Source organism: Lissotriton helveticus, chromosome 12 (assembly GCF_964261635.1).
Source record: "Lissotriton helveticus chromosome 12, aLisHel1.1, whole genome shotgun sequence".
Lineage (NCBI taxonomy): Eukaryota > Metazoa > Chordata > Amphibia > Caudata > Salamandridae > Lissotriton > Lissotriton helveticus.
In genome coordinates, this window is record NC_136073.1 from 6,017,711 (window position 1) to 6,033,069 (window position 15,359).

Genomic DNA, 15,359 nt, shown 5'->3' on the forward strand with positions numbered 1-15,359 from the left:
TCAATATTAAACATGACAGCTGTTGTCTCTCAAACATGGCAGCTGTACTCCTAAATAAACATGGCAGCGGTTCTCTCTCATAAACATGGCAGCGGTTCTCTCTCATAAACATGGCAGCGGTTCTCTCTCATAAACATGGCTGCTGTTCTCTCATAAACATGGCAGCTGTTCTCGCTCAAACATGGTAGCTAATCGCTCATAAACATGGCAGCTGTTCTTTCATAAACATGGCAGCTGTACTCCTAAATAAACATGGCAGCTGTACTCCTAAATAAACACGGCAGCTGTTCTCTCATAAACATGGCAGCTGTTCTCTCTCATAAACACGGCAGCTGTTCTCTCATAAACATGGCAGCTGTTCTCTCTCATAAACACGGCAGCTGTTCTCTCATAAACATGGCAGTGGTTCTCTCTCAAACACGGCAGCGGTTCTCTCTCATAAACATGGCAGCTGTTCTCATAAACATGGCAGCTGTTCTCTCTCATAAACTTGGCAGCTGTTCTCTCTCATAAACATGGCAACGGTTCTCTCTCAAACACGGCAGCGGTTCTCTCTCATAAACATGGCAGCTGTTCTCATAAACATGGCAGCTGTTCTCTCTCATAAACATGGCAGCTGTTCTCATAAACATGGCAGCTGTTCTCTCTCATAAACATGGCAGCTGTTCTCTCATAAACATGACAGCTGTACTCTTAAATAAGCATGGCAGCTGTTCTCTCATAAACATGGCAGCTGTTCTCTCATAAACATGGCAGCTGCCTTCCTAAATAAACATGGCAGCGGTTCTCTCTCAAAGGCGGCAGTGATTCTCAATATTAAACATAGCAGCGGTTCTCTCTCAAACACGGCAGTGGTTCTCTCTCATAAACATGGCAGCGGTTCTCTCTCATGAACATGGCAGCGGTTCTCACTCAAACACGGCAGTGGTTCTCAATATTAAACATGGTAGCTGTTCTCCCTCATAAGCATGGCAGCTGTTCTCTTTCATAAACAAGGCAGCTGTTCTCTCACATAAACATGGCAGCTGTTCTCTCATAAACATGGTAGCTAATCTCTCAAACATGGCAGCTGTTCTCTCAAACATGGCAGCTGTACTCTTAAATAAACATGGCAGCTGTTCTCTCATAAACATGGCAGCTGCCCTCCTAAATAAACATGGCAGCTGCCCTCCTAAATAAACATGGCAGCTGCCCTCCTAAATAAACAAGGCAGCTGTCCTCCTAAATAAACATGGCAGCGGTTCTCTCTCATAAACATGACAGCTATACTCCTAAATAAACATGGCAGCAATTCTCTCTCAAATATGGCAGCTGTTCTCTCATAAACATGGCAGCTGTACTCATAAATAAGCATGGCAGCTGTTCTCTCAAACATGGCAGTTGTTCTCTCATAAACATGGCAGCTGTTCTCTCATAAACATGGCAGCTGTTCTCTCAAACATGGCAGCGGTTCTCTCTCATAAACACGGCAGCTGTTCTCTCATAAACATGGCAGCTGTTCTCTCATAAACATGGCAGTGGTTCTCTCTCGTAAACATGGCAGCTGTTCTCTCTCATAAACATGGCAGCTGTACTCCTAAATAAACATGGCAGCGATTCTCTCTCAAATATGGCGGCTGTTCCCTCATAAACATGGCAGCCGTACTCTTAAATAAGCATGGCAGCGATTCTCTCTCATAAACATGGCAGCTGTTCTCTCTCAAACATGGCAGCTGTACTCCTAAATAAACATGGCAGCGATTCTCTCTCAAATATGGCGGCTGTTCCCTCATAAACATGGCAGCCGTACTCTTAAATAAGCATGGCAGCGATTCTCTCTCATAAACATGGCAGCTGTTCGCTCTCATAAACATGGCAGCTGTACTCCTAAATAAACATGGCAGCGATTCTCTCTCAAATATGGCGGCTGTTCCTTCATAAACATGGCAGCCGTACTCCTAAATAAACATGGCAGCTGTTCGCTCTCATAAACATGGCAGCTGTCCTCCTAAATAAACATGGCAGCGGTTCTCTCTCAAACACGTCAGTGATTCTCAATATTAAACATGGCAGCGGTTCTCTCTCATAAACATGGCAGCTGTACTCCTAAATAAACATGGCAGCGATTCTCTATCAAATATGGCAGCGTTTCACTCTCATAAACATGGCAGCTGTTCTCTCATAAACATGGCAGCTGTTCTCTCTCAAACATGGCAGCTGTCCTCCTAAATAAAAATGGCAGCTGTCCTCCTAAATAAACATGACAGTGGTTCTCTCTCAAACACAGCGTGGTTCTCAAAATTAAACATGGCAACAATCCTGACTAAATAACATGGCAGGGGCCTCATTATTAAACATGTCAGCGGTTCTCTCGCTCATAAACAGGGTAGGGATCATTTTGAAACCCATCTCCCAGGCTGTGGTCCTGTTAAAAAGCAGACCCCTCCTGAGACTAACGTAAGACAGGGGTCTTGTTCAGTACAAACGCAGGGCCAACTCAGGTGAGCAAGAGGCAGCAGGTGTTTCAGATGCCCAAGGCGGGGATGGGCGAGACAGAAGTCCTCACATACAGCACATGCCCACCTGCTGCTTGGAGTCACCCTCACCTGTCTTCTCTCCCCTCTTTCAGGGTCTCCCAAGAGGCACCAGTTTCAGCGCCAGCGGGCAGCCAGTGAGAGCATGGAGCAGGACCGCGACCCCCACCAGAATGACATCATCCAGTTCATCGCCCGGACAGAGCATGTGGCCTTCCGCCCCCTGGACGCGCCCTTCCTGCCACGCCCCAGCAGCCCCCCACCCTCTCTCGGCAGGTATTCTTCATTAGATAAGAGATGATGTGGATGTGGATGAAAGGTGCACCCACCCACCCTTCCCCAAGGAGGCGGCCTAGAGCAGAGTTTCACATCAGGTTTTGGGGTGAGATCAATTTCTCCACATAACAGGACCCACCTGCGGTGGGCAGCTGTGCAGGAGGGGCTGGGGAGGCTTCTCTTGAAGGCCTTTTGGGCTGGGACGCAATGACGTCAAATGTCTGACATATGCCTATTGAAGCCAGTACGGCTGCAGTAACATGTCAGAAAGGGTAGAAATGCTGGGCTTGAGTAGGTCAAACGTTGGGCACATCCTGACATGTGGCCACCTCTTCCCCAGGCCTGCTGTTGGACTATCACGGACATGTCCAGATATCGCTATATTGCTGCAGTCGCCAACGTAGCGCCAGGAGTTCTGGATCCGCGCAAAAATATCCACTCAAACTAAATGTACAAAGAGTTTATTGAAATGGAACTCACGTACACATGAAACGGTTATTCAGATCATCCGCTATATTAATAATACCTGCAAACACAACAATGATGGACAGAATGTGGATCAATGTCACACATTCACCCCAGTCCAAAGATCTGGGCCCAAATCCATCGTTTTTCCACTCCACACCACCCTGGGTTAGACAATGGCGATATGCAAATCAGCGCTGACCCTGTGCCCCATGGGAACAGTCCAGTCCGAACTACAAAAGCCATGTCCTTCCCAGAACGGAAACAAGCATCCGAGGACCGGCCCGGTTTCGAGGTAACACCTCTCATCAGCCCGGCTAGCTTGATTCCAGTGGTGTGGAGTGCCTGGGACTCACGTCTGAGCATTCCCAGTACACTTAGAGCGGTACCTGCCAGAAACCGGTCCCCGGAAGCTAGTTTCCTTTCCAGTGAAGAATTGGCTTGGTAGTTTGGTCTGCCCTGTTCCCATGATGCACTGGGCCAGGGACAGACTAATTTGCATATAGCCAGGTTCTGAACTGGGATGGTGCAGTGAGCTAAAAAACGGTGATGGATCAAGCCCTGATCTGTTGACTGGGTAGGAGTGTTCTGATTAACTCAGATACTCTGTCCATCACCACCCCCTTTTTGAAATTATTTTGGCCACCATGAGTGTGGAAGGGTATGCTCAGACGTGAGTCCCTTGCTCATTGCACCATCAGGATTCAAGCAAGCCGGGCCGAAGACGGCTGTAATGCCAGAAACCGGTCCCCGGAAGCTTGTTTCCTTTCCAGTGAAGAATTGGCTTGGTAGTTTGGTCTGCCCTGTTCCCATGATGCACTGGGCCAGGGACAGACTAATTTGCATATAGCCAGGTTCTGAACTGGGATGGTGCAGTGAGCTAAAAAACGGTGATGGATCAAGCCCTGATCTGTTGACTGGGTAGGAGTGTTCTGATTAACTCAGATACTCTGTCCATCACCACCCCCTTTTTGAAATTATTTTGGCCACCATGAGTGTGGAAGGGTATGCTCAGACGTGAGTCCCTTGCTCATTGCACCATCAGGATTCAAGCAAGCCGGGCCGAAGACGGCTGTAATGCCAGAAACCGGTCCCCGGAAGCTTGTTTCCTTTCCAGTGAAGAATTGGCTTGGTAGTTTGGTCTGCCCTGTTCCCATGATGCACTGGGCCAGGGACAGACTAATTTGCATATAGCCAGGTTCTGAACTGGGATGGTGCAGTGAGCTAAAAAACGGTGATGGATCAAGCCCTGATCTGTTGACTGGGTAGGAGTGTTCTGATTAACTCAGATACTCTGTCCATCACCACCCCCTTTTTGAAATTATTTTGGCCACCATGAGTGTGGAAGGGTATGCTCAGACGTGAGTCCCTTGCTCATTGCACCATCAGGATTCAAGCAAGCCGGGCCGAAGACGGCTGTAATGCCAGAAACCGGTCCCCGGAAGCTTGTTTCCTTTCCAGTGAAGAATTGGCTTGGTAGTTTGGTCTGCCCTGTTCCCATGATGCACTGGGCCAGGGACAGACTAATTTGCATATAGCCAGGTTCTGAACTGGGATGGTGCAGTGAGCTAAAAAACGGTGATGGATCAAGCCCTGATCTGTTGACTGGGTAGGAGTGTTCTGATTAACTCAGATACTCTGTCCATCACCACCCCCTTTTTGAAATTATTTTGGCCACCATGAGTGTGGAAGGGTATGCTCAGACGTGAGTCCCTTGCTCATTGCACCATCAGGATTCAAGCAAGCCGGGCCGAAGACGGCTGTAATGCCAGAAACCGGTCCCCGGAAGCTTGTTTCCTTTCCAGTGAAGAATTGGCTTGGTAGTTTGGTCTGCCCTGTTCCCATGATGCACTGGGCCAGGGACAGACTAATTTGCATATAGCCAGGTTCTGAACTGGGATGGTGCAGTGAGCTAAAAAACGGTGATGGATCAAGCCCTGATCTGTTGACTGGGTAGGAGTGTTCTGATTAACTCAGATACTCTGTCCATCACCACCCCCTTTTTGAAATTATTTTGGCCACCATGAGTGTGGAAGGGTATGCTCAGACGTGAGTCCCTTGCTCATTGCACCATCAGGATTCAAGCAAGCCGGGCCGAAGACGGCTGTAATGCCAGAAACCGGTCCCCGGAAGCTTGTTTCCTTTCCAGTGAAGAATTGGCTTGGTAGTTTGGTCTGCCCTGTTCCCGTGATGCACTGGGCCAGGGACAGACTAATTTGCATATAGCCAGGTTCTGAACTGGGATGGTGCAGTGAGCTAAAAAACGGTGATGGATCAAGCCCTGATCTGTTGACTGGGTAGGAGTGTTCTGATTAACTCAGATACTCTGTCCATCACCACCCCCTTTTTGAAATTATTTTGGCCACCATGAGTGTGGAAGGGTATGCTCAGACGTGAGTCCCTTGCTCATTGCACCATCAGGATTCAAGCAAGCCGGGCCGAAGACGGCTGTAATGCCAGAAACCGGTCCCCGGAAGCTTGTTTCCTTTCCAGTGAAGAATTGGCTTGGTAGTTTGGTCTGCCCTGTTCCCATGATGCACTGGGCCAGGGACAGACTAATTTGCATATAGCCAGGTTCTGAACTGGGATGGTGCAGTGAGCTAAAAAACGGTGATGGATCAAGCCCTGATCTGTTGACTGGGTAGGAGTGTTCTGATTAACTCAGATACTCTGTCCATCACCACCCCCTTTTTGAAATTATTTTGGCCACCATGAGTGTGGAAGGGTATGCTCAGACGTGAGTCCCTTGCTCATTGCACCATCAGGATTCAAGCAAGCCGGGCCGAAGACGGCTGTAATGCCAGAAACCGGTCCCCGGAAGCTTGTTTCCTTTCCAGTGAAGAATTGGCTTGGTAGTTTGGTCTGCCCTGTTCCCGTGATGCACTGGGCCAGGGACAGACTAATTTGCATATAGCCAGGTTCTGAACTGGGATGGTGCAGTGAGCTAAAAAACGGTGATGGATCAAGCCCTGATCTGTTGACTGGGTAGGAGTGTTCTGATTAACTCAGATACTCTGTCCATCACCACCCCCTTTTTGAAATTATTTTGGCCACCATGAGTGTGGAAGGGTATGCTCAGACGTGAGTCCCTTGCTCATTGCACCATCAGGATTCAAGCAAGCCGGGCCGAAGACGGCTGTAATGCCAGAAACCGGTCCCCGGAAGCTTGTTTCCTTTCCAGTGAAGAATTGGCTTGGTAGTTTGGTCTGCCCTGTTCCCGTGATGCACTGGGCCAGGGACAGACTAATTTGCATATAGCCAGGTTCTGAACTGGGATGGTGCAGTGAGCTAAAAAACGGTGATGGATCAAGCCCTGATCTGTTGACTGGGTAATAGTGTTCTGATTAACTCAGATACTCTGTCCATCACCACCCCCTTTTTGAAATTATTTTGGCCACCATGAGTGTGGAAGGGTATGCTCAGACGTGAGTCCCTTGCTCATTGCACCATCAGGATTCAAGCAAGCCGGGCCGAAGACGGCTGTAATGCCAGAAACCGGTCCCCGGAAGCTTGTTTCCTTTCCAGTGAAGAATTGGCTTGGTAGTTTGGTCTGCCCTGTTCCCATGATGCACTGGGCCAGGGACAGACTAATTTGCATATAGCCAGGTTCTGAACTGGGATGGTGCAGTGAGCTAAAAAACGGTGATGGATCAAGCCCTGATCTGTTGACTGGGTAGGAGTGTTCTGATTAACTCAGATACTCTGTCCATCACCACCCCCTTTTTGAAATTATATTAATAATACCAGCATTTGTAAAGTGTGCAGCTACTTCAGGCGAGGTGTCCCGGCACTGGGGGCCGTCGGGAAGGTTAAGCGAGCTATTGCCCAGAGTCACACGGTGATGGGCTAACCTGCCATCGGTGCCGGGGATCGAACTGTGAGCCGCCTTGGCTGCTGCACCACACCTCTTCCCTATGGGTCCGGCCCCTGTACCACGGACACCGGTGCGCTGTTGTCTTATTTACCAATCCTCTACTGTCCATAACTCATCAGAAGAGGTGTCTTAAAGCATAAGCGACAACACAGCAGAGTGGTACTCCTCGTACAGACCATGCATCTTGCACATTTCTGCTGAATGATTGTCCTGCCATCCACCGACCATCCAATGGAGGGTCCCAGCCTGCTCTCCGACCAACTCTGCTCTACGCCCTGCCTGATCTGCTCTCAGAAAGCACCGCACAATCCCAGGTCCATGCGACTTCGCAGGGTGTCCACACCCTTAGCCTTCCCAGCAGGCATCTGGTTGTCGCCACTCATGCCGAGGTGGGGAGTGGAGGGAATCAACAAGGCCCTGTGGCCCGCTTGTCAACCAGGGCTTTGTATGTGGAGAAACTGACTCCCCCAGCCTGGCTTGCCTTAAGCCAGGCCCTTCCAGGGGCACCTTGTGCCCACCACCCACTACTACCCCGGCGGCTGTCTCCGCAGGCCTCATCCTGAGGACGCTATGGGGCAGGTGAGTGTGTGTAACTCTGAGAGCAGATCAGGTGTGCTCATAACTCTGACAACCCCAGAATGAATGGATAAAGGAATGAGTGAGTGAATGGAGTAGATGTGCTTTGACGCCACACGTACACTGCATGCAGATTTGTTCGAATGCCGCGGTCCTGGCTCAGCCTGACAGGGTCTCGATGCTGCTGGGGTGTAGAAGGGTTTTGGAGCAGCGCAGTGTTTACGCAGGTAGTGTCACTGTGGTTTTAGGTCTGACAGTTTCTTGATCTTTCCAATGGGCAGGGTTGTGGGTAGTCGTGTGCAATTAGGGCAGAGAGCGGAGGACTAAGAGATAAGACATCACTTAATAAAATAGCAGTTTTTAAGGAAGAACCACATTACTTCCGCCCATAATGATGTCACTTCCTGTAAGTAGTGCAGCCGTTTGAGAGTTCACACTTTCTCTTTGTAGTTTAGCCAGGATTTTCATTCACAGCGGTATTAAAAAGCGCAGGCTGGTCCAAGGTCTGCTCACCTCTTGTGCCAGGGGCCAGGCATCAGTACGTATACTCCCATGCTCTCCGCACTGAGAGCTCATTGGCTAGTAGGGACTTCGTTGCCCAGAAAGGAACAGCTGCCCTTCCGGGGTATCTACCGGTGCCTACTCAGGAAGAGAGCTCCCTTCTGCCATTTCTCTCTGGATCACAGGTGCAACGTTCAAACTCAACATCACTCAAGATAAAAGAGTTATTTAGGGTTTGTTAGGAGAGGGACATCAGCTGTTACCCATCAGATGCTGCTTCACCCAAACGTACAAAGTTCCCACCCCTGTTAGAAGAGGGCCGCCACTCTCTTTCTCATGTCAGAAGCTCTGCTGCCTCGGTCATTGGAATTTGATTAGTGATTAGCCCGCCCGCCTCAAGGCCACCGGCTACCCTACATCCTCCCACCGATGTCGCGACCTTCATGTTAAACATGGTGATCGCAAAAATAACAGCGCAGAAATGTCCCAGACATTACTTTGTTTTTCAGAGATGTGGTTTGTTTTTAGGAAGAAAGAAAGAAAAGTAGGCAGACATGACAGGCCCTAGCTATTGTCTCTTCACTGAAAGCATATAGTCTGGCGCACTTATAATGACATTTTCCAGCCGAAGCAGCATGGACGGGCTGTTGTTAGTCCTCTGCCCCCGCTTGAGCGGTTTGGTGGTCCACCAGGTTGGGGTAGATACGTGCTTTTCAAAGCGAAGACTGTGTGGCCACACAGGCAGAGTTTAAACCCAACTCTGCAAATCAGAAAATGGGCCAAGACCCGCTGGGGCAAAACCAGGAACAAAAACTTGATCAGGGAAATACGCTACAGAGAAAAAAGGCCAGAATGACTCTACGAGAAGTCCATCGACAAAAACGCATGAAGTCAAATACCACGTGAATGTACAGAAACTAGCAAACAAAGGTTATATGTATGTACTTTGTCCTTTACTACGTCTCCATTACTTGGCCTGATTGTTACGTCTACCCTGTCCATAACACTGAAACTACCCTTACCTTGCCCAAACTGGAATTCAACCTTGACGCTGAACCCGACTTCAACCTGGTGATAAGTGGTTCTTTAATCCTAATTCAATCTCCATGTATTTACATGAAATGGGATAGTACTGGTATTTAGTCTATTTGTAAATCGTGTAGTAGCCACTAACCAAAGCCTCTTGTTAACTCCCCAAGATCGACCAAAGTGCCCTGGGTAAGTCAAGAGAGTTTATTTAGTGACCCGGCATTCTTCACGAATGAGAGTACTTGGAGGGCTTTAGATTTCAATAATACCTCCTTCGCAGGTGTCCTAGCAAATTTCCTCTACTGCTGGAAGACAGTCGAGAATAAATAAAAAGTTTGCTGTAATGCTTACGAAAGCCCTAACCTCACAAATGGTAACTTTTATAAAACGTAAATAAAATTACACTAACCTATGGTAAATTTCATTAGTTCTAAATCTAAATTAAATTAATTTAAAATACAATATATATGAACTTAAATTTAACCTTTTTAAAAGCCCCAAGCCTATATTTAGCTAAATACCCCATTTTCCTTCAATTTAATTATATCAATTCTAACCCCAGCTCTAAATGTTATGCAAATAAATTGCACTTTTTACAAGTAACTCTGGCAGTCATATTTTGAAACCTTACTGCTATATTACCCGTAGCTTTTCTGTGGCTTTGTGCAACACAATTAAATGAATCTGAAAATACAGATAAAGTAAAAGCTCAGACGAAGTAAATGATGGGACTTGAACCTAGAGGCAAATTAAACTGGGAGACGTAAATGTCAGACTCCCGTGGCACGCAGACAGATAAAGTCTTCCAGACCCCCTCCTTGATGGACTGGACCCTGCAGCTCCCCTCCTCCCCAGCGCCTTGAGACCCTTACAGGCGAGTAGTCGCGCTTAACAAACACGTGATTCATTGATTGAGTAATCGAGAGCGTAAGCCTGGTTGAGCAGGGTAGCCATTGCCCTGAGGGGGTCCATGCATCTCCACCAGACTCAGTCAAGTTTCGGATCACACATGTACACAGGGCACAAGTCCTAAATAAAGAAGTGGGGGGACGCTCAGAGACAGGAAGTGACGTCACGACAGGAAGTGACGTCACGAAAGGTAAAAAACATAGACTTCAATCAATGGAAAAGAAAACACTCATAGGATATGCAGCAATTCCCCTCCTAAGGGAAACCATGTTGTTCCAAGAAAGACGAGAAAACAGATGTGCGCTTCATTTGCAACTCTGTAAAGCGTTGCTAATGTGGAGCGCAACGCTGGGTCAAAGTAGTGTGAATTAAGGGGGGGGGAGTTGGACATGGTTCTAAAGGAAATAAGAAACTGAGTGAACGTATGTATGAAGTACGTTAAGGTTGGGAGATCGAATGGAGCGGCCGGTCCGGTAAGTAACGCCATAATTGTCCAGTCCAGCAGGGGGGACGGCGTCCACCCGGTTAAATAAGCTAAAATAAGTGGAAGGACGCCGTCCACCCGCGTGGTACCACGACTCGAGCCCTGCATGTACAAGGGATTCGATCAAAGGTACTCAGCACGAGCCCTGCCGCGTTGAGCCAGCTCCGTACGAGTCTTCCAGGATACGCCTCTTATCTGCTGTCCTGATACCTGCATGGTGGATAAATCCAGTTGTAGGCTTTGACTGTTTTACTGACTGAACATGCGCATGATATCTCTTGCAGATTAGAAGCAGCGGAGGCGGTGGGGAGCAGTGGAAGCAGTGATGGTGCGGAGAGAGGTGGTGGGGGAGCAGCCGAGCCACAGACCACCTATCGCGATATCTGGAGTCTGCGGGCCTCCCTGGAGCTCAACGCCACGTCTGACCAGAGCAGCAGCAACAACGACAGGGATTCCGTGCGCAGTGACGCAGAGAGCATCAGCTCGCTCAGCGGAGTCCCCAGTTTCGCTTCCCAGGACCCTGCTGATGATGGGGACGTATTCTTGGAGAAGCCCCCACCATCCGAGCGGTCATGCAAGCAAGAGAGCCTCGAGTCGGAGCGAGGCGGTGATGGCGACCTTAGCACGCGTAAGCTTCTACAAATGGACAGTGGCTATGCATCCATCGAGACCCCAAGTCGCCTGCCCGAGGACATCAGGGTGCTGGGGGCAAAGGAGAGGACGGCTTCTGAGAAGAGGCTCTTCTTCACCCATGCCGGCCGAAAGGGCACAGTGTTTGCCAGCTTTGATTCCAAGGTGTTGAACGAGGAGCTGGAAGACGAAGGGGCGGCGGGAGGTGGCGCGGACGCCCCTATGGGGCTGTCGCCATACGGGCAGATGCTGCCGCCCAGAGAAACGTTGCAGCGGCGGGACTACAGTATAGATGAGAAGACAGACGCCCTATTCAACGAGTTCCTAAGGCACGACCCACAGTTCGACGACTCGCCGCTGCGGTCCAAGCACCGCTCGCGTGTCCATCTGCGCAAACAGTGGCAGCGGACTAAGCAGTACAGTGACCCTGGGGTCCGCTATCCTCCGGCACTGGAGAGGCACCGCACTCCCCTGCGCAGGGGAGATAGTGTCAACTACCCCTTGGACAATCGGTACCACAGCACACTGCCCCGCATAGTCAGCACTGCCGATGAGGAATCAGGGGACGGAGGTGGCTCCATCGAGCTTCCTCTGCTGGCAAGTGCCGGCAAAACAGAGTCCCGACCCTTGACACAAGCACTGGAGCTGGAAGAGAAGATCCAAGTCATCGAAGAGGAGCCCAGCGAGCCCGCGAGCTTAACAGACTCTGCAGAGACCACCGACCTGGGCAGCGCCAGGCAAGGCCTCGGCACCTTCAGCAGCTCTCCAGGGTCTGACGAGCACCTGGGCTATGGGCCCCAGACCATCGGGGCAGAGTTGATGGACAAAATAAGCACGAGCATCGAAGACAGGCTCTACTGCAATCTACGCAAGTCTCGAGACACCCCAGAGTACCTGGTCACAGTGGCACACATCTCCCCAGACCACAGCCCTGTCTAAGAGGGGCCTGGCGAGCTTTGATTCCTGTAGGTTAGGCTGGAAGCGTCTGAGGTGGCCAAGCGGCCATCTGCCTGGGGTTTACTGCACCAGCAAAGGCGTCAGTGGGTAAGGAGGGAAAAGTAGGCACTAGGAACGCTGCATGACCAGAGAATCGTGTCAACCGCAGAACCTATCAGAGGCCTCTTGGAGAGAAGGTGGGGCAGGCACTGGGCTCCCCACACCTGACAATCTGTCGACATCTTTGCACGCAATCATGCATGCACTGCCAATGCACACAGGCAGTTAGACACATGCACCAACACCACTGCACATCTGCGATCACACACAATTGGACAAATAAAGTCTGACACCAGTACACATACCTTCAGCACCCACACACATCACTGTATTCCAATACAGCCTGATACACCATTCTGCATCTCTGCAATCACGCTGACCTGTGGACACGCCTGCCGTTCCAGACACGGACAGCCACTAGCACACACACACACACAGCAGTTCACTTGCACGGTCTTGCACACTCGTACAAACATGAACAGCCATGCACGTCTCACAGGAAATGAAATAACCCTAGCGTCAGGCAAGACCACACGACAACACAAAGAGCCACTGGTGTGACCATGCAGACACACTTGTGTGCTCACACCAGCTCTCTCCTGGAAAATATTTGCAAGCAATAAAGTTAATGCAATCCTCCCACAACTCACTGTCCAACAAGCAAGCACATGACTGCTAGAGAGCTCTCTGTGCAGCCGCGACCCATGGGAGGGCCAGAGCTCGAGTCGGTGGGAGGTCATGGGTCAGGCGGTGCTAACTTACGTGGGGCATCCAGGTTTGATGTCGGTTAGAAGCCCCATGAGAGGCAATGAACATCCACGGCTTGTGCCCATGGAAGGACACAAGCTGGTCTACACTAGCACACATAGGGCGTTCCCAGTCTTGCCCCACTTGCGTGATCTCGGAAGACGTACTTGGGCGGTCATGGGCGGGTTTGTGCGGACATAAGTGGGAGTCCAGGCCCCTCATGCTAGCCAATGGGACATTGCCACGCTGCTGTCACACGGATATGAAAGAGGGTCTCCGTGGTTGTGGGTTTCAGGGTGTCCACCAGGCGGGAACGACTCGCACGCACTTGAGATTCTGCTCCAATACCACCTCCTCCTAACACCATCTCTTTGAAGCACCAACAAGCCCCCTCACCCCAGTTATCCAGAGCTCTCTCAGAATCACCAAACTAATCCGCTGCTCTCGTTAGCGAATGAGCCGGACGGTTCTGTCTAGAGACGGGTCATCTGAAGGAGAGGTTCAGGACCGTTCAGTGTCTTTGTACGGCCAGCTGGCCTGGGTTGAGGGAGTTACATGTCAGGCCAGTGGCCTTGAAAGCCACAGGGCAGTGCATACACTAGCCTTGCACCGACATCACCAACCCTTCCCTGTTCTGAAGTCTCGCCACCTCCTCGTGGGCTGTCCCCACTCTGGATAAATCCCTGTCCTTGCATCACTGTGGCCTACACTTGCGGGCTTCTCATCGCAAACTTCCGCCCCAGCTTGGAGCTCATCGGGGCAAATAGAGGGATTCTTTGGGGGCGCATCAGTATGTAGCAGTTTAGTTGACCATTTGTGGGTCCCACACCTCATAAGGGCATGAGAAACCAACGCTGATCTCCATTCGTGCCACTCCCTCATGAGACCCTCTCGGTGACCCCCCTCCAGGGCATCGGAGAGCGGCCGCCTGCCATCGCATTGAACATTGTCTGGAAAGGAGTCTTCCTACGGGGCAGGCAACACCCCAGAGGCTTATTTGTTGTTTTCAGGTTATTTATTATTATTGTATTTTCAGATATATCATTCACTTTTTCATTTCTGTGAAGTTTTTCAAAAAATAAATATGAAAGCTATGTGTGTGACTCCAAGACTTTAATCTGGGAAGAAACTGTGCCGGCTTCTGCCAACTCATCCGTAACCCTTCTGCGAGAAGCGTTAAATGCTCCGGTACGGTGTGGCGATGAGAAGTGAAGAGCGAAATCACATACCCTCCACCCCGTAGAGCATTAGGACCACTGGTGCCCCTCCCGTACGGAGAAGGTACTTTTTTGAAGCATAGCCCCATTCCTGGAGGCAGCACCCACAGAAAACGCTCCCATGCTCCTCCGGGGCAGCACGTGCCGTACGACGGCCCCAACAACGCTGAGGATGCCTGACTTCACCTTGGTGGTGCCCAGGAGTGGGCTCCTCACAGGGAAAGGCCAGGAAGGGTTCCTCGGCGGTATTCGTACAAGCGCCGAGATGCCTACGGGTAGTCACGCGCTATACAAGTGGGTAATCATCTGCCGCATACTATGGGTTTGCAAAGCCCGGACTGGCGCGCTCACGTCTTAAGCACATTGCGCCTTCTCAATTAAAAGGGACGAAACTCCAGCAGGTCGTCCTTCTCCTTCCACAAGCGCCACAGGAAGGAAGGACGAACGGACGGTTACAAAGTTTCAGGCGTGTCCTAGCACCTCGCTGAAGATGGAGCGGCCTGTGAAGTGTACAAACACAATCTGTATCCTAACCACACACAAGCACATTTTAGTCTTTAAAGTGGATGAAAATAAAACACACATATAATTTACTGTAGGTGGCAGTGACCTTCCCTCCCACAAACCTTTAGAAAACAGGCGCTAGAGTCACTGGAATTAGATACAATGTCTATTCAAGAAGGTTTAGACCATCTGGTACAGAAAACTCAAAAAGGTGAGTATAAACCAAGATAATTTCAACCAATGAAATATGTGCTCTTGCTGACTTGATGCAGAACTTGTTCTTGGATGCGACTCCCTTCCAGCCGCTGCCCCTTTGGAGCTCAGGTCCTGTGCACGACAGTACACCCTCGCGAGAGCACAACTTCCTGGTACATATCTACCCACATTTCCCTAGCAGACGTTTCATGAACTTGATGTTGTGTTTAATCTGGCTCACAGCTGGCTGGCAGAGGTGGTCTGTTAACTGAAGTAGGTTTTTGTTGGTCTTGTAGAGTGGGCCAGCTCAAACTGGTCTCTGCCCCACCCAGAAATGAGGCGGTTCAAATCCTTCTAAAATCTTACTAGACCCAGAGACGCAGGTAGGTTTTACCTAAGGAGATGCCATCTGCCTTCAGACCCAATGCAACAACATCCTCGAC

General features: G+C 50.1%; 1 protein-coding gene across 2 annotated transcripts in view; it reads left to right on the plus strand.

Annotated features, from left to right (window-relative positions):
* Window positions 1-14,103, plus strand: part of CBARP (CACN subunit beta associated regulatory protein) — a 49,591-nt gene extending 35,488 nt beyond the window's left edge. For both annotated transcript variants that reach the window (XM_078670973.1, XM_078670974.1), the window contains exons 8-9: window positions 2,609-2,789; window positions 10,912-14,103. In XM_078670973.1, the coding sequence (XP_078527099.1) occupies window positions 2,609-2,789; window positions 10,912-12,196 (1,466 nt within the window). In that variant the 3' untranslated portion in view covers window positions 12,197-14,103. The remainder of the gene's footprint in view (window positions 1-2,608; window positions 2,790-10,911) is intronic.
* The last annotated feature ends 1,256 nt before the right edge of the window (window positions 14,104-15,359 follow it).